Source organism: Cryphonectria parasitica (assembly GCF_011745365.1).
Source record: "Cryphonectria parasitica EP155 unplaced genomic scaffold M406scaffold_5, whole genome shotgun sequence".
Classification (NCBI taxonomy): domain Eukaryota; kingdom Fungi; phylum Ascomycota; class Sordariomycetes; order Diaporthales; family Cryphonectriaceae; genus Cryphonectria; species Cryphonectria parasitica.
Window position 1 is genome coordinate 576,127 of NW_024468913.1, and position 18,677 is coordinate 594,803.

Genomic DNA, 18,677 nt, shown 5'->3' on the forward strand with positions numbered 1-18,677 from the left:
CGACAGACAATACTTGTATATCACACGAAAGTACTTACTCCTCTTTCTCCTCCTTCCTCATCACCACATTTACCACCACTATCACCGTACAAGCCTCTTTAACAACCGCCCACCATGGTTCTCGGCTTCGTCCCCATCGCCCACATAGTGGCCGTTGTGTTCACTATCATCGAGCTCGGCCTCGTCGCCTACCTCGTCTCCACCTACGATGGCGGCAGCTACGGTTACGGCTACGGCTGGTACTGGAACGCCAGCCCAGATCGCCTCAACTTTCAGCTTTTCACTGCCGTCTGGTCTCTGCTCGTCCTCGCCTACGTGGGGCTCACCCCGCTCTACATGACCAGCATCTTCCACAAGCTGGCTGCCCTCGCCCTTGAGTCTATTACCATGATCTTTTGGTTTGCCGGTTCCATCGCCCTGGCCGTCTTTTTTGGGGCCCCGGCCTGTCATGGGAATATCTGGTGTGGCTCCTTTGAGGCCGCTATCGCCTTTGGCTTTTTCTTGTGGTGAGTTTCTACAGTATTCTGTTCGGTCGCTTTGTTTTGTCTTCGAGGAAGCAACATGTCTGACCACATTTTCACATCACAGGGCCATTTTCCTCTTCCTCGTCGTTCTCGACGCCATCGAGGCCCTGCGGTCTCGTCGCAGCAACTCGTCGCCCAGCAATGGCCACCACCACACCAAGCCCTATGCCGGTGCTTAAACGGAGTTTATGCGCTTGAACAGAAGAGAAGGCAGGGAGAAAAATACATACATGGGGTACACACCTTTTGTGTGACTTATCTGCCTTTTACGAGGAATCGTTTCTAATGATGTATTGGATATGACTTCTTTTCCTTTTCTTCCTCCATGACAGCTGCTGGTTGGGTGTATGGATCTTCGAATTGTTGGTTTCGGTTATTATTTTCATCAAGGGATGGTGGTGGCGTTTTCCAGTCAGGCAGTCTGTCAGGCAGCCTGTTTGTTTGTCCATATTCGCAGGCGTGAAGTTTTCTCTGGATCAGTTTGTTCATATACCCTCTTGCGAGATACCACTTCAAATCTGACTTATGTTCCTTTTTAATATACATAGAAAAGTCGAAACTAGTGACTCTCTTGTCTCTACTACCTAATCAGTATACAGGAAATGATGTTCAGATCCTCACCATACCAATAATTTTGGGATTATATACTGTATACCTCAGGATTTCATCACAGTAAACCTCTCTCCTTCAGTACATACCCAAACGCCTCATCCAAAATGCGCAACCCCTCCTCAATCTCTTCGGCAGAGACCGTCACAGGCGGCGCCAGCCTAAACACACCACCCATACCAGGCAAATTCACCACATTACAAGACAGACCACAGGCCATGGCCCGATCACTCACCGCCTGGCCCAGCTCCGGCCCAGGCGCTCTCGTCTTGCGGTCCGAGATGATCTCGATGCCCTGCAAGAGTCCCTTGCCCCTCACGTCGCCCACACACCAGTACTTGTCTTTCAATGCCAGCAGACCCGACCGGAGCTGCTCACCTCTGTTCCTCGCCCGCCCGCAGATATCGTCCCTCTCCACAATCTCCAACACCTTGCAGCCCACGGCAGCCGTCAAAGGGTCGTTCAGGTGGGTTGTCAGCCACAGAAACCCGGCCTCCCTGGCGCCCCTCTCGATCTCGGCTGTGGTGCTCACCGAGGCCAGGGGGAGCCCACACCCAAGCGTCTTGGAAAGGCACAGGATGTCAGGCACCACGCCGTTCTTGTTACCGTCTCCGCCTTCTTCCTCTCCCTCCTCGTGCTGGAACGCAAACATCTTGCCCGTCCTACCCACGCCCGTCTGCGCCTCGTCCAGGATCAACAGCATCCCGCGCCGTCTACACTCTGCCGCCATGCGTGCCAAGTAGCCCCTGGGCAGGTCTAGCACCCCGCCCGTCGACAGGATGGGTTCCATGATGAGCGCAGCCAGCGACCCAACGCTCTGGCGATCGACCATGGCCCAACCGTACTCCAGCTCGGCCTCCCAGTCATACGTCCACTTCTCCTCCTCCCGTGCTTCCTTTTCACTGCAGCCGCCACCACCACTTTCTAGCCTGCGAAACACCGAGCGGTATGCGTACGGTGCGGGAAAGGCAATCTGGCCCGGTACGGTGGGGCCTGCATTCCGGCGTCCCGCGGCGTAGGTGGCTGCGCCCGCCCCCGAGGTCAGGCCGTGGTAGCTAGCAGACAAGGCGACGACCTCGAAGCGGCCTGTGTACAGCTTCGCGATGCGCAGGGCCGCCTCGGTGGTCTCGCTGCCCGTGTTGAGAAAAAAGGACTTCACCAGCGGGGGTGGCAGCACAGACGCCAGGCGCTCTGCGAGGTCGACGACGGGCCGCGTGACCATGTTGCTCAGGAGGTGGTCCAGCTCGCCTGCGTGGTGGCGCACCGCGGCTACGATCTCCGGGTGGCTGTGGCCGAGCAGGGAGCTCATCTGGCCCGAGGTGAAGTCGAGGATCGAGCGGCCTTGGGCGTCGTAGAGGCGCGTGCCCTGGGCTCTGGTGATGATGATGGGGGAAGGGGGAACGCCGGTGGACATTACATATTTGTTGTGTTTGGCCCAGAAGGTCTCGTCTGTGTCGATGGAGCCCATTTTGATATATCCTTGATTATAATAAGTCTTGAATGTTGAGGGGTTGAAGTTCTGAAGTAAAAAGATAGCCACGACCAAAGACAGAAGGAAATGAAGATGAGAAGATCTAGACGACTTGGTTTTTGAAGAGACTGAGCATTTCTTATTTATACTTCAGTAATACTCATGAAACACAATCAAATATAATTCGCTCTGAAGAATCATGCCAGCAAATCATAATAATAGCTCTTGGGTCCATTAAGATAAGGCGAGATTCAAATAGGCTTGCCGCTTTGAGTGGAGTTATGGAGGTGCAACTCCGTCCACAACTACTTCATTCACATGCTTCGAGATTAAGTCTCGACTTGATCTAAAAATGAGTAGCAACCACTAACCCTCTTCCACTAATCAGTAACTGAACTCTCTCCAGAAGAAGAAGACTCCGCTATAGACGCAACCACCGGCGCCTTGACCACCGACGTCCCAGAATAACTCGTCCAAGTTTGCAACTCCCGTCCGCTCTCGACCTGCAATGGCGGCGCCATAGCTTCCCTTGGCCATATCTGCTTGTTCTTCTTCTTTTTACTATTGTTGTTGTACCCCCTCCTCGACCGCCAACAAAAGTACCCGCAGCAACACAGCACCGCGAACCCGAGTAGAGGTAGCCCTATCGTCAGGAAATAATACAACCCTCCCACCATCCCGTCCGTATCTGAAGCGTGTGTGCCCACGGTGTACTGCCCTTTCTGCAGCTGCGTGCCCGGTACCCATGTTGGCACGTACATGCCCGAGGTCAGCTTGGGCGGCTCGGGCGAGAGGGTGGACGTGTCGGATGCCTCCCAGATGATATTCCATGCCGTGTGGAGGGTGACGATGCCTCTGGAATATGTCGTTGTGGATAACACTAAGCCTCCTGTCGTCGTCGCCGTCGCCGTCGTCGTGAGACTTAGCTTGTCCGTCAGAGACTGGCCTCCCTCCAACGACCCACGAACACACATTGCACTGGTGAACGGCGCCCCCACTGCAGGAACATACTGGCCCCCACCGTCCAAGCTGAACCCCTCAGCGCAGCAGTACGCACTCGAAGCCGTCAATGGTCGTCGCGTCGAAAAGGCGGCAGACGAGACAAAAGTCGTCAGCTCGTACGCCGTCCACCCGCTGGGACACACGGCGGGGCTAAAGACATAACGGCTTTGCGAGACTACGTCGGCCCAGCCAGAGGGTTGACATGCTTGGAACTGCGCATCTGCGGCAGGGCCTGAGATGAGAGCCTGTGCGGTTGTTATGGTCCAGTGGTCGTCTTGGTCCCATAGGCCGGTGAGGACGCTGGTTGTTTCCCAGAGGGGGTGGCAGTTTGATACTGCTGGGGGTGTGAACGGTGTTGTCAGGGTGGCGATGGGCGTTGTGATTGTGCCGTCGGGGAGGGATGTTGTGGTGGTTGAAAGAGCCGCGGCGGTGCTCGAGGGAATTGTTGATGTAATTAAGGACGCCATCGTGACCTGCGCAGGCGAACTGAGCCTTCCGGTGTCATTGTGCTAGTCGGGAAGGAAAGAAACAAGAATAAAAGGAGCGATGGTGCTCATGTGCGATCTAAGGAAAGTATAAAGAATATGAATGGGCCCATGAATGTAGACCTAGATGTGCTTACATCTTGCAGCAGAGCTGATTCCTGAAATAGATGTACCTGCGACATGTAATGGAACTAGGCTGCCGAAAGGGGCCATTCAGACAAATCCTTCCTGCAGGCCCGGCCCTTGAGCCATCCGTGCTCATCCTAACGCATACAAATAGCAAAGAAATCCTGGTGGCAGCGAGGTAGACCTGTACAGGAGATATATTCCGAGTGGACAAGGTTTCTAGTTAGTACTTTGAGTTATGAGATGTTTTCAGTTCATCTAAGCAGGCGAGCTTGTGCAACTACAGGCAACATCTTCCTTGCCACAAACTATGGCTACTATGATTTGGGGGGGGGGGGGGGAGAGGGTGGAAACTATACTCCAATCGATATGTTTCCTTGTCTAGAATATTGAACATAGTCAGGAAAAAGAACAAGAGAGAGAAAAAGAATAGGATTAAAAGAAAAAGGAAAAGAAAAAGGAAGAAAGGACGGAAAACGATTGTCGGTGAAGGTGATCTTCTGAAAGCCATCGATTCCTCCACGCAGAGTACCTTATCTACCCTTTTAAACACTCCTAGATATCCAAATAAAGTCCATACATTGCTATAGCCTATGCAATCACCCGGTGTAAAAGCAATGTCCACGGCATTGCGGATCTTCAGTGGCTGATAAATACGAAAAAAAGAATCCCCCCCTCACCTCATAAAGCCAAAGCACATCCAAAAGGGCACAAGCTCGATTCTGTATACTGTCTCCAAACGATCTAAAGCGTTTAGGTCATTGGACAATCAACCTGGTCTGCATCGAGATGTCTGCAGGCCATTTCGGTCGTCATGGGTGCGACCGCGGCTGGGACGCCACGAACAATCTGCTTTCCTTTGGCAGACATGGCTGCATCCTTCTTCTTCTCTTTGAATGTTGACTTCATTTTTCCCCTCTCCTTTCTTCTTTCATCTCTTTCCCTCTTTTTCCTCCCTTTTTTTTTTTTTTTTTTTTTGGTTTTTTTGGTTTTTTTGTTTGGTCTCCACCTCCCCCACTCAGCCAGCCGCTGTACTGGACTGGATCTTGCAGTGCCTCCCGGACGACCTTTTTTTTTTTTTTTTTTTTTTTTTTTTTTTTTTTTTTTTTCCTGGTTTGAGTGTGAATCAAGGTTTACAGAAGATCCATCTGGTCGACACCGCCAACCTCCCGGCTAGCAGACGAGCAAGAAGAAGTTGACAGCATTGATGCAGGAGAAGCTTCTGGATATAGATGCCATCGTCCACAAGTTGTACTTGGGTATGAAACGTCCAGATGTTGTCAACTCGCCCCTTGCATGACGACGATAATAGCAAGATTGAGGTGCCCCGCACCATCATCATGTTCTTCAGCTGCACCCGAGTCTGGACAATCCTGAGAGCCGGAACAATTCTTCCACGTACCTCTTCGAGAGATACATCGTCGCCACGCCGAGTCCTACACGAGAAGGGCCTTTCCAGACTCTTCAGTTCTACCCATGCTTGGCCGTCGACATGAGAGGGGGGGGGGGGGCTGTCGCTCGGAGCGAGTACGAGGAACTGCTGGCAATGGTGGCGCTCCACACCTCGTTGTTGGAGGGCCACACGTGTGGCAGCTGACAAGACGCTCAATGTGACAATTGCGAGAGGCCTGCCTGGATGAAAGATGAGAGACATAACTATCGATCGCAGCTTGTTTTCCAAGTGTGAGTAAAGGTACACCCCTCTCAGATGCTTGCCCGCAGCATTACCCACTACCTCGTTCCACCCACCCTTCGATTCTCGTTCCTCAGGATACTGTGGCTTCGCAACGTTCCCTTTTCCCTCCTCGCGTAAGCTGCATGCCGAGGGCCATTGGCACAAAATCGTGCTTGTGAAACAATTGTCTCAGCGCCACTTCCATGCATGCAGAGCAGAATTGCATGTGGGTTCGTGTGGCACCCCTTGGCGCTCTCCTCGGTTCAAGATACCTTGTGGCTCGGCTCAACGAGAATCACACACAACACCTCGTTGTGTTCCGTCCCGAGACAGTGAGTGAGTGAATGCTATGGGAGCAGTAAATCAGTCAATCGGTCGGTCAGTCAAACAATCAGTCAATCTGCAGTGCAGAAGAGTGTCTTTCTGGCCACAATCATCGTCATATTCCGCTCTATCGGGGGTCTGGGCTTGTATGTGTGGAAGGCTATTGGATCAGATACAAGACAAATACCAGGCTCTGAATGCTTGTTTCTTAGTCTTCTTCTTATTCTTCTTCTCCTCCTCCTCCTCCCGAAGTATATCAGGGGGTTCCTAGAACCGGCGCCTCCATCGAAAAGGCCAAAAGTCTCCTTGAGTCAACCGGGATGAAAAAGGGGCTCAGCGGTCTGGTACATGAGGGGAAGCTGGCTACTTAGTTGCAAGTGCTAGCTCAACTCGGACCGATACTTGAGCCTCCATTGACTTCAGCCGTAGCAGGCAGAACTCCTCGGTAGACAGCAAAGCGGGCCAGAGAAATGGAATGATTGCGCCTCTTCGAGGTATGCCAAAAGGGCTGGATTGATCACATACGAGAAGACACGTACCACTCCTCCTCAGTTGGTGAACCCTGCAACAGCATGCACAGGAGCCCCTGAGCTGGAGAGGCGCGAGAGACTGGTCTGGTACGACTCCTCCCATGCGGCTTGCCCTCTGTCCCTTCTTTTTCAGCCGCCACCCAGCCCTGGTTCTGGTGTTGGTTCCTGAGCCCCACTTGAGGGAAGGGACCCGGTTATAGTCAATGTGCCAATGCGATTCTGCGTCTGGGTGACACCAGATTCGCGAGGGCCGTTGAAGTGATCATCAAGCCACATGAAGCCTCCCTGCAGATCGAGGCGTTCGAAAAGCGAGATTGACAGCGCGCCATGGCCCTGGGACGCTCTTTGAGAGGGAGACGGGGACACAAGCTCACGTAATACAGAGATACAGGGTACTACCGTCGCGCAAGAAAGCCATGCGCGTCTCAAACAAAGGCGCGTGTGTCTGTTTCCCTGCTTTATTGGTCTCCATTCAAGGAAGGACAAGGCATATCTATGTTATAATACTTGTAAGTATACTTGCAATGCTTTCCCCTTCAAGATCCTGTTCTGACTCGGAGAGTAGATGATCCGGCTGTGGTTTTACAGAAGGAGAGGACAACAATAGGAAGAAAGGGGAAGGGTCTTGCAAATCAATGCCTGTCTCTCTTTGCTGAGATAATTCCCTCCTTGTTCGGCCGTACCCGGAGGCGCGTCGGCGATCTCCACCAACAAGACAGGCCCACACCCACGGTTCTGGGGGCGCGAACTACTCCACCTTTCAGGCCAGCGCTAGGTCTGGAGTGGACAAGCGAAGGGTGTGCCTCTCGGATCCGGGGAAGAGATTTTTGTTGAAAGACTTGCCGGCCGGGAGACAGAGAAAAGGGATGCTGGGCAATGAGAGAGGGAGGGATGGAGGAGTACCACCAGCAGCAGGAGGAGGAGGGAAAAGTTTGGGGGGCCCTCCTCTTTTGACTAGGATATGATTGAGGGTGTCCCCTTCTTGTGTCTGTGTGTCTGTTTGTCCGGGCTCCGGCGCTTGTGTGGTCGCAATAATACATAATCTACTCCTCATCTCGTCCTTTCTTGAGAGAAGGCTAGAGGCCCCTGGTCTCTTTTTTCTCCCTCTCTTCTCTCTTTCTCTCTCTACTCTTTTTTACACTATCCTCGCTTCTCCCGTGCAGAGCCAAGAAAAAAAAAAAGAGAAAAAAAAAGGGCTTGTGAATGACTAACTCATGAAGGTGGACCTGTCCCGACTAACATGACAGTGGACCGATGAATTACGACAACACTCGTGTTCACTTTTTCATAAAATAAACTAAAAAGGGTAAAAATGCTCTCATTCTCTCTTTTTTTTACCCCCCTTCCACTGGGTTCACACCCCTTCCCCCGCTTTATTGTCGATTGGTTTTCTCTTTCTTTCGAATCCGGGGGTGGCTGCAGAATCTTTCCTTCAAGTCTTGCTTGGCTCGCCAAAATCGAACATACTTTACTTACTTGATAAAGATCTTGTCTCGAGTCTTCCCGAGACATTCACCCGCCTCGTCAAGCATTCACTCACTCGATCGGTACGTACCGTGCGTACCTTGTCTCTCTCTCTCCCCTGTCGAGTCTGGGTTGTCATTACCTTCTCTTGTCTTTTACTGCCTGCCACAAGAACCCTTTACAGGAAAACAGTAGCATCGTCTCTAGTACACTTTCACTTTGCAGTGTGAACCCAAATCAAGCTTTCTAACTTTCACTTTTCCAGCTTGTCGTGGTGGGACTAGGAAAACCTCAGCTCAGTCCCACCACAGGATAATTACTACATAACCAACCGCACACATCCCAAAACCCATCCACAGAGAAATCCACGACAAAGTGATTCGAGCATCGTACGAAAAACAGGATCAGAGAAACACGCCACAACCACAACATAGTTCCTTTCGTCTGTGCTTCTAGGCACGACTTACCTCCTTTTTTTCCCCCCATCTCCAACCCCCTTCCACTGCTACTTTGACTGCTCAGACTGTCCCACTGTCTCTTGTGTTTCCTCCTGTCACCCATCCCCACCTTTCTCTCTCTCTCTCCATTATCACCGGTGACCGGTGTGCACATGGACTTTGACCGCAACAATGCAGAGGACAGCTGCATAAAAAACCACCCCTATAGAGACACCTGCTCTACCATCAACACACATGGCTTCAATCCTGACGCCTCGGGAGATCTCGAGAAACTCGACTCGCGCCATGACGAGGAAGACGTCTACTTCCACCAGAAAGAGCACCATAACCACCACAATGATGACAATGATGATGGCAATGGTGGCGCCAACACCGACCTAACGGCCCAGAGAACCACGGCCTCGGCCTCGACGACTACTATTACCGACGACCATGAGTCCCAGCAGGTGCCCTCGAGTTTCCCAGAGCGAGTGGCATCTCGTATGTCTGCAGCATCGACCCTCACCTTTCCCGAGGGCGGCCTGGACGGCTGGCTGTCCGTGGCGGGCTCGTTCTGCGCCATGCTGTCCATCTTCGGTCTCATCAACTCGTCTGCCGTCTTCGAGTCGTACTTCTCAGAGCACCAGCTCAAGGACTACAGCTCCTCTCAGATCGGCTGGGTATTTAGCCTCTACCTGTTCCTGGTCTTCTTCGTCGGTATCTACATCGGACCCATCTTTGACCGCCACGGGCCGAGCTGGCTGGTCCCCACCGGCAGCCTGCTCATGGTTCTCAGCCTGATGCTGCTGGGTTTCTGTACGAGTAAGTGATGACGCGCTTTCTTATTCGCAGTATACATTGTGTGGTACATATTGAAAGATAAGATTCAATACTGACTTGTCCCTCTCATACAGAATACTACCAAATCCTGCTCACATACTCTGCCATGGGCGGCCTGGGTGGTGCCCTGCTCAACTCACCAGCTTATGCCACCATCGCTCACCACTTCAACACGCGCCGTGGTTTTGCCACAGGCATCGCCAGCACTGCAGGCGGAATCGGAGGCATCATCTTCCCCATCATGCTGCAGAACCTCCTGCCTGTACTTGGTTTTGCCTGGAGCACACGCATCCTCGGCTTCATCATGCTGGCCCTCGCCGTGCCCTACAATCTGTGGATCAAGGCACGCCTTCCCCCTCGTAAGGACACCGCCACCGGGATCCCCCCAGGCGGCGGCTGGCGCGGCTATCTCGCCAGGTTCATCAGCTTCCAGCCCAAGTTTGGCGTGTTCCGCAACCCGAGGTTCGCCCTGGCCGCCATAGGCATCTTCTTCATGGAGTGGGGCCTCTTTGTGCCTCTCACCTTCATTGTCTCCTTCGCCGCCGAGCACGGCCAGAGCGCCACCAAATCCTACATCCTCCTCTCCTACCTTAACGCGGGCTCCGTCATCGGCCGCTTCCTGCCCGGCGCCCTCGCAGACCGCTTCGGTCGCTTCAACATCATCATCGTGACCATCGCCCTGTGCTGCGCCACCGTCCTCGGGCTCTGGCTGCCCGCCGGCGACTCCGAGGCTATGATCATCGCCTTCGCTGTGCTGTTCGGCTTCGCCAGCGGGAGCAATCTCGGCCTCATCCCCGTGTGCCTTGGCCAGCTGTGCGACTCGCGCGACTACGGTCGCTACATCACCACCGCCAACTTCCTCGCCAGCTTCGGCACCCTGAGCAGCACCCCGATCGGCGGTGCCCTGCTTGGCATCAGCGGCGACAAGGGCTGGACGGCCTTGGTTCTCTTCTCCGGCCTGTCTTATGCCATCGCTCTCGTCTGCTACGTGTCGGCGAGGGTGCTGGCTGTTGGCTGGAGCCCCAAGATCATCTACTGACGTGGAACAGAAAAGAAGAAACAGGAAAGAGGAAAAGAAAGAACACGTGACGGAAAAGAAAGCGTAAAAAGCGTCACCAGGAAACGTCATCTGTATTTTTCTTCACTCTGGATTAATTAGTCTGATCAGGATGGTATCATCCAAAAATGGACAGGACAATGTTGCACATACCTAAGTAAGAAGTTGGTAGCGCCAATCTGGCTTCAGGACACAAACAGGTAACACCAAGCAGCAGCAGCAGCGTCTGCGGGGAAAAAGTTGATTGTAATTAGTACAGCGCTTGCTTGAGTATCATAATGAATGAAATTTTGTAACATAATGCATCCTGGCTGTGATAACTTCTTTGGGGTTGAGACACCGTTGTCTTTGCTGTTCTGCAGGTGGTGGGCTGCTAGCCACATTCTTGTGCATTGCCGCTTTCTTTGGCCACCATAGGTCTTTTCAACACAGGCAGATCTTCTGTCCAAATCACCAACTGAACTGCTACCATGCTTTAAAACTCTAGACTGTGACACGATATGATACACAGGTACACTTACATCTTGCAGTTATTTTGTGGACGACGGAGAGCATAACATCATATCTCCTGCTATACTGGGTTTAGCACAGCAAGTTGCAGCGAGTCTAGTCATTAAACATATCCCTATAGTTAGTTGTCTGCAGAGTCTAGTCTAGACACGGACTTACGAACAGGGAAGTGAATCCAGCTTTCTCTCAAACCTTGAATTGAGCGCGGCGCGTTTTGTCGCCCAGCTTTCTCTTCTAAGTTGACATGTCCGAGGTGACCATCAATAGCTTCCCTCACCAGCAGATTAACGAGAAAGTCCTGCTTGGTTTTTTTCTTTTCCACCTTACTTTAGGCATCAGCCTATGCGATTCATGTACATATTAAGTTTATATGGGTGATAGCTTCCTCGCCCATCTGTGACGGTTTCCTTCTCCTTGATACAGACCAACACTGGCCGTGGCGTCCTTGTGACCTTAGGTATGACAGTTCAAGCATGTCATCCCCATTCTGGCTGGCCATACAACCACGTCTTGGAGCATATGGAAAGCCCTGCTCACCTACAAGATAGTATGTGGCCGGTACTCAAACAAAAGGACAGCCAACCTCAATATACTCCTGCTCAGAAAAGCCTGCATGCACCCCTTCAAATTCTGAACACATCTATGCACCTCACCAAAGAAACAAAGACCTACGCTGATCTATAATACCTTTTTCTCAAGTCAATAGGCCAACCTCCTCCCCCTCATCACCCCCGCCCCCCTCATTGCCACTCAGCAAAGCTCACATCTCCACAGGAGTATCAACAACAACTTTATCGGGTGTTCCTTCACGGCTGAAAGAAGCATTTGCTAATTAACTCTAGATGCAAAGCAGCCCAACGGATCATCTTTTCCCCCCTTGCAGCCGAATACTGTGTACATAGCCAGTGACATCTCATCGGGGCACAGACCGGAAACGCCCCGAAAACTGTAAAGTACTACCTTGTCATAGTAACTTTATATATAACATGGGAGAGCCGGCTTGAGGTTGCCATCCGGTTGGGTATTAATTGCGCTGTCATCATGGCACCAGAAAAACATGGGAGCATTAGTAGGCATGGTTCAAGGTTTGATGCCCAACGGACGTCGGAGTCGCGGGCCTGCCGGGGCGTTCATGCGTCTTGCAAAGGAGGGGAATGATCGATGGTACCCTCCCTAGCCTCGATGACAAGATCACTGGCAACTGCGAGATACACTTCAGGCACACAACTTCACGAGCAATCGGGATATACACACAAGAGCTGGCGAAGCCTAACACACGAGAGGTTATATTAGCTATTACTTAAGTCGATGCTATGGGCCGCCCACGGCAGACAGATCCTAAGGTGACCAGACTGCACGTAGAACAAGACCACCAAGCAAGCGCCGTCCCATCAACAACATTGCTCAAAACCAAACCCTCCATCTCTGTTTCTTTTCCAGGTATCTTTTTTTTGTGGTTTTTTCTCCTTTTTTTCGTTGATATACTAAATGTTTCCATCATCGTCGGTATCCGTTGTCCTTCCAAACGACTGTCTTTGGGTATACTTCGGGTATCAAAACAAAGAACAAGTAAGTTGCAGTAAGGCAAGACTCGGCATCTGGGACAACAAGGAAAGTCGGCCTCCCCAATCGAAGAGGTGTTCCGAGACAAATGGGGGGAATCTGGGTATCTCGAAATGCAAATCCGATCCCTTACACCCAGGGAATGGGTATCATAAGTGTGGTGATGCTCTCATGTGACGCCTCCGTGTCATCAACCTCGCTCTATTTTGTGTGGTAATTGTCGTTCGTTTCCATCCAGGACTGGTGGGGGATGTCATGACCAGCCCCCCAGTCAATTGGGCTGGCCTGTCGCGCGCGTGGCTCCCTAAGCAGTGGCAGTGACGACAGGAGTGCTGGCGACGGGGGCGGCCTCGGTGGTCTCCTCGGCAGCAGGCGCAGCAGCGGCCTCCTCGGGCTTGGTCTCCTCGGCGGCGGCGGCCTCCTCGGCAGGCTTAGCCTCCTCATCGACCTTGGGAGCCTCAGCAGCGGCGTCCTCAGGCTTGTCCTCGGCCTTCTCGGCGGACTTCTCAGCCTTGCCCTTGCCCTGCAAAGCTTGTTAATGACACGTAACAGACCAACTATACACGAGGATGTGAACTTACCTTGATAGTAGCACGGAACTTGGAGAAGGCGTTGTTGCCCTTCTTCTCGCCCTCAGGAGAAGAGGCCTCAGCATCGGGGCTGGCAGGACCAGCCTCAGCCTTCTTGCCGAAGGCGAAGGGGAAGGACGACTTTCGCTTGTCGCTCTTCAGCTCCTTCTTCTCGCCGTTGACAGCGGGGGAGGGGGCGGCCTCGGTGGTGGTGGTCTCCACGGGAACGTTGGCAGGGCTGGAAACCTCAGTGCTCAGGGGCTCAGTGGCCTCAGGCTTGGGAATGACAGGCGCAGTCTAATTTAGCGCAAGTGAATTGATTAGCTTCAAGCCGTTATGAAATAAAGCGGGAACCACGCCACGTTGTTGACTCACCTCAGCGACCTCAGAGATGTCCTTGGCGGGAGTGGCGGGAGCAGCGTCCTCGGTCTTCTTCCGGCCGAAAGGCAGTCCACCAAAGATGCTGTGTAGACCCAATTAGCAAACCATGGTTGTCAACTTGCGCAGAACTAAGAAAAAATACATACCTGGACCTCTTGGTGGGGGTGGGCTTCTCAGCAGGCTTGACCTCCTTGGCCTTGGCCTCCTCAGCAGCGGGCTCAGCGGCAGCGACCTCAGGCTCCTTGGCAGCCTCGGTGGTGGCGGCAGCCTCAGCATCGGCGGGGGCCTCAGTGGCAGCAGGCTCACCCTCAGCCACGGCCTCAGCGGGAGTCTCCTCAACAGTCTTGGGAGCCTCCTCGGTCTTCTCCTTCTTGTCCTTGTTGCCACCGAGAAGAGCACCGAAGATAGAGGTGCGCTTCCTGCTGGCAGAACGCTTGCGCTCATCGGCCTTGGCATCCTTGGCCTCCTCCTTGGCTTCCTCCTTGGCCTCCTCCTTGGGAGCCTCGGTGGTGGCAGCCTCGGCGGCAGGAGCCTCAGTCGCGGCCTCAGCGGCAGCAGGAGTCTCCTCGGCGACCTTGGGAGTCTCCTCGACCTTCTCCTCCTTCTTAGCAGGAGTGAAGGAGGCGAGGGTGGCCTTGTACTTCTCGGACTGAGTCACGGTCTCAGACGCCTCCTTGGCCTCAGTGATCTTGATCTTGATCTGGGAGACCCAGTTGTCGCGGTCGGCCTGGTTGGCGGCCTTGAAGGTGTGCTTGTGGCCCTTGGAAGACAGGACGAACTTGTGGGTGCCCTCGGAGGTAGGCTCAGCAGCGTCGGCCTGGACATGCGTTGTCAACACCAGGCCAAAAATAAAGGGGGCAAGTCAGACCTCAAGGGGACGGGGGGGCATACCAGCAGGATGGCACCGGAGGGGGCATTCTTGTCAGTGCCCTTCTCCGCGTAGAAGAGGAGACCCTTGCCAGTCTCGCTCGCCCAGGCAGCAAGCTGGTGGTCCTTCAGCAGGGAGGGGATCTTCTTCGGGTCGACGGCGTCAGAGCCGAACCAGAAGAACTTCTTGGAGTAGATGAAGTTCCTGTGGGCAGCACATGTTAGCAAATGTGTTGAGCACACCAAAAACGAGGGGACAGTCCAAGCGGATAGCCCCTGAGGATAGGGTTGGACGTACTTGGGGAAGTTGCTCCCCTTGTGCTCGAGCTGTCCATCCTCGACAGGCTCGACCTCCTTCTTTGCCTCCTCCTTCGCAGGCGCGGCGGCAGTCTCAGCACCAGCGGGAGCCTCGGTGGCGTCCGCAACAGGAGCTTCGGTGGCTGTTGTGTGTGGAACATATCGTCAGTGATACTGGCCCTCATATTCTCGGCGCCGTCGCCTTTTGTGGCCACAAATACATAGAGGGGCGGACAAGGAAAGGATCATTCGCATACCAGCAGGAGCAACAGCCTCCTCCTTGACCTCGGTGGCGGGGGCCTCCACAGCAGCGGCAGCAGGGGCCTCGGTGGTGGTAGCGGGAGCCTCCTCCTGGGGGATCTCGACAGGCTTGGTTTCGTCGGCCATGTTGGATGATTTGGGGGTTTGGGTATGCAGAGGAAAATTGGGTATCTCTAAAAGAAAAGAAAAAAACCAAAACAAGCAAGACAACTGAGAAAAAGATTAGATCAAAGGTTTCCTGACTAATAGGAGAAGTCCTTTGATAGTAGTACTAATGAAGAAGAATCGGGGATGTTTCTATGCCCTCGACGAGAATGTATGGATGGCTGGGATCCAGATGGTGACAACAGTAGAAATGGTCTGCTGGAGAGAGAGAAAGGAGAGAGGAAGGTCAGGAGATTAAGAAGGAAGGGAACGAGAGTTTTGGGTTGGGTCGTACTTTATTTGTTTTTTTAAGCCCCCCCCCCTTTCTCCTAGGGAGGGTTGCGGTTACGATGGGTGGGTAGTGGGAGATGGGTGGTGGGAGGTGGTACTACGGTACTTACTGTGTACTGAATGTACCCTGTTGATCTGGTTGGCAGTCGAGGCGCCTCAATCTACGAAGGGCCAAGGTCGACTTGGGGCTGAGATACTGTAGAGAGAAAGTGGAGGCCCTTGAAGGAGACCGGGGGGGGGCCGTTCTAGCGGGTGGGAAGGGGTGCATTTGGATTGGATCTGGGCTCGTCTTGGAGTCAGAAGAAGAGTCAACAAGCAAGAGAGGAAGAAGAAAAAAAATAAAAAATTGCTTGTCTGTATGATGCTTCATTTCCTCGCCTGCAGCCAGAGTGCGCCTCTCTCTTCTCTGTGGTGTGGGTGGGTGTGCACAGGTGCTCCAGCGCAGTGACCAAGCTCCCCTTTCCCTGAAATGTCAACCCCCTGTAGCAATGTGCAGGGGTCTGTCCTGCAGCAAAACGGTGAAATTCGTCTCCACCCACCGTCCATCCTGGGTACAGGGTACATGGTCAGGTACATGTTACCGCGTACGGTATCTTTCCCTGGCCATTGCCCTTTCAGTAGTCAGGTCCTTCGACTGCAACCTGCCCCTTACCCGCCGCATGAGAGGGACCCCTTCTGAGGGCCTCTGGATCAGATAATCCCACCATAAGTTGAGATCAACTGGGTCAATTGTTATTATCTTTAATGGGATGTGCAGTGTCTGATCATCGCAGCAATATTGGGCCGCCCCCTCTCCAAAGGGGGAAAGGCAACAAAAGACAATAAAAACTCGAAGGGGGGTGTTCCTCTCCGGTGGCCCGTGCTCATGCACTCTCGGGTAGTCTGGCTATGTACTGTACTACGTGATACAAGGGCGTTCTTGTCTGTAGGTACCCAAGTACCGGCATCCCTAGACTGGGCAGGGATAAAGGAAGGGCGTTAATTAAGTAGGGCTCGTGTCTTCGTCCCATACTTAATTTCAACGTTCCGCCATCTGTGCTGGAAAGATAGAGATGGTTCGGGGCCAGACAAGAAAGTAGGCTCGAGCAAGAGATTAACAAACATTACAGGAACAGGCTTGAGGCGGAAGGGTGCTCAGTCACCTCATATGACCAATGTCGTGTGTTGTCCTGCATACAGTACCTATCCAAATGGACCCAACCACACATACCAAGTACATATGTGCATACATATAATGGAACCCTCCCATACCATACATAGTACAGTCGACGATCGCTATAACAGAATCCGTGTGATGCTGCAAAAAGAGACGGAGAGGAAGAAAAGAGGAATAGAGGAAAAGAAAAAACCTGGTGGGGGGAAACGCTAGAACGGACCAAGCAGAGACTTTGGCAAGTGCCTACCAGAAAATCAAAGTGGTGGTATTTTTCTGGGCCAACTACGATCCACCAGCCCACCTTCCCACTAAGCCAAGCCCCACCACACCCCCCTCAAGTCATGAACCTTCCTTCCTGTCACTGTATTGGCCAGAGGGCCCATGCAGGGTGGTCCAAATTTCCAGAGGACACCCAATATACTCGAGACGGTCGTCAGAACGGACACCACGCTTCTCTTACACAAACATTTGGTATCAGATTTGTTTGTTTGTTTTTATCTTCTTGTTGTTGTCCTCGGGCCCGTTAGAACACGGCTCCACCTAATGCAAGCTGTGCTGTACTATGCATGTTGCCTTGTCTCTCCTCCTCCTGTGCCTGTGCCTCAAATGACTCCATTTCGCCACTGCCGCTGCCACCACTACCACCAGTCAGCCAACCACCTGAGTGAGGCAACTTCTCGCGGCAACCTTTTTATCTCCAGGGCCACCACAGCAACCCACACATGCAACATGCACCACAACCACACAACCACACATGCGACTGGCTGCAGGGTGTTCTTGAGACGCCCACGCCACCTGCATGGCGAGCTACCTGGGGCGTGTACGCGTGCTGCTTTGGCCAAGCCAGATGTGTTGTTTCCCCCTCACCCCCTTCTTGTCGATCGCTTCTGACGGTCCAATCTCGTCACGAAACGACGTCTAATCATCGGGATGATCGGGGGGAATGACTGCTCATCATAGGACGATCCTCAATGGAACCTCACTAATACGACCACGCGATCCGTCCTGGCAAAGATAACATTCAGCCTATGCCTTCTTTGTGCCAGCGTCTGTGTGTGTGGGTGGGTGCACACGCTCTGGACGGACTACGAAGGCTCCTGCATTACCAAATCAACCACTGTTGGCACATTGTCCATCAGATCCTGCATGTTACAGCTAGCAACAGCTTCAGGGCCATCCTTAGGGGGGGAGGGGGAGAAAATATGTACCCGAGCGCCTCATCTCAGCATGTAATCAACTCGAGATCCACATCCTTTTACTGAGTCCTTGACGGTCGACCTCCGTACGAGATGACCACGCGAAAGGAGAGGGGAGAAGAAGGAGGTGGAAGGGGGGGCATGGAACTGAGACGAGGGTCAATACCCATGGTCTCAAAACGGAGACTTTTAATTGCAGCGGCGCATTACGGACGCTAGCGCTCCACTGCAGACTGCAAGTCTGCTGCAGGTGCCATGTCATGGCATGTGCTGGCTTGCATGTCTCTCCCGGCTGTACTGCCCCGACCCCTGCCGCCCTCGTCGTCCTCAGACCATACCATGGGCCTTTCATCGCGATGAAACCTCGATATATTATTACTACTACCTGCTTGCCGCTGCCTTCGGAAGGTGCCTTGTTGGAAAAGATGCATGTCTGCCATATCCATCGTCAGTCTTCTGGTAAGTCGTTGAACAAGCGGCGGTCTGAGTCTCTCTTGTCGAGACGAAGACCAATACACCTGCTGCTCGCGATAGCAGTCCAAGGGTGTGACAGGCCGACAGCTCGACCCCTCCCACACATAATCGTGTCCCGTTCGAACCGAGACTGAAAAGGGAAAAGTAAGAAGTTGCCCAGCAATCCTGCTCTCGTGGCCGGCTGTTCAGCTCTCGTACTCCCGTCCTCCTTTCCCTTCTCGTGCCTCCCTTCTATCTTCGACGACTCCGGTCTCGTCGCCCGTCCTGGGCCCCACGTCCTCCTCCGAGATTGCTCCAAGCACGGACCAGGCAAGGGAGTCAGGTCTTCGGAGAGGCCCCGGCTTGTGGCCTTGATGCATCGAGTACGCCACATGGGCGCCATCCTGGTACATTACTGATTGCTTCTTCTTTGAGCACCTCTGAC

The 18,677-nt window shown here is 53.2% G+C and overlaps 4 protein-coding genes across 4 annotated transcripts; 2 read left to right on the forward strand and 2 right to left on the reverse strand.

The window, feature by feature from the left end:
- Positions 1–126: 126 nt before the first annotated feature.
- On the forward strand, positions 127–643 carry M406DRAFT_224267 (uncharacterized protein; the record flags this gene model as incomplete). The annotated part of the gene is made up of 2 exons (XM_040915683.1): positions 127–506; positions 589–643. Coding segments are annotated over 2 exons (435 nt in total), but the record flags the coding sequence as incomplete, so codon positions are not given.
- Positions 644–1,157: 514 nt separating this feature from the next.
- Positions 1,158–2,601, reverse strand: M406DRAFT_346471 (PLP-dependent transferase; the record flags this gene model as incomplete). Its single annotated transcript, XM_040922192.1, has 1 exon — positions 1,158–2,601. The coding sequence occupies one exon, from the start codon at positions 2,599–2,601 to the stop codon at positions 1,192–1,194; it is 1,410 nt and encodes a 469-aa protein (XP_040775197.1). The 3' UTR covers positions 1,158–1,191.
- A 564-nt stretch (positions 2,602–3,165) lies between these two features.
- M406DRAFT_71209 (uncharacterized protein) lies at positions 3,166–4,073 on the reverse strand (the record flags this gene model as incomplete). Its single annotated transcript, XM_040925402.1, has 3 exons — positions 3,166–3,247; positions 3,364–3,459; positions 3,616–4,073. 3 exons carry the CDS (start codon positions 4,071–4,073, stop codon positions 3,166–3,168), a joined length of 636 nt encoding a protein of 211 aa, XP_040775198.1.
- A 4,747-nt stretch (positions 4,074–8,820) lies between these two features.
- On the forward strand, positions 8,821–10,526 carry M406DRAFT_41708 (uncharacterized protein; the record flags this gene model as incomplete). Its single annotated transcript, XM_040924165.1, has 3 exons — positions 8,821–8,967; positions 9,106–9,469; positions 9,562–10,526. 3 exons carry the CDS (start codon positions 8,821–8,823, stop codon positions 10,524–10,526), a joined length of 1,476 nt encoding a protein of 491 aa, XP_040775199.1.
- Positions 10,527–18,677: the final 8,151 nt, after the last annotated feature.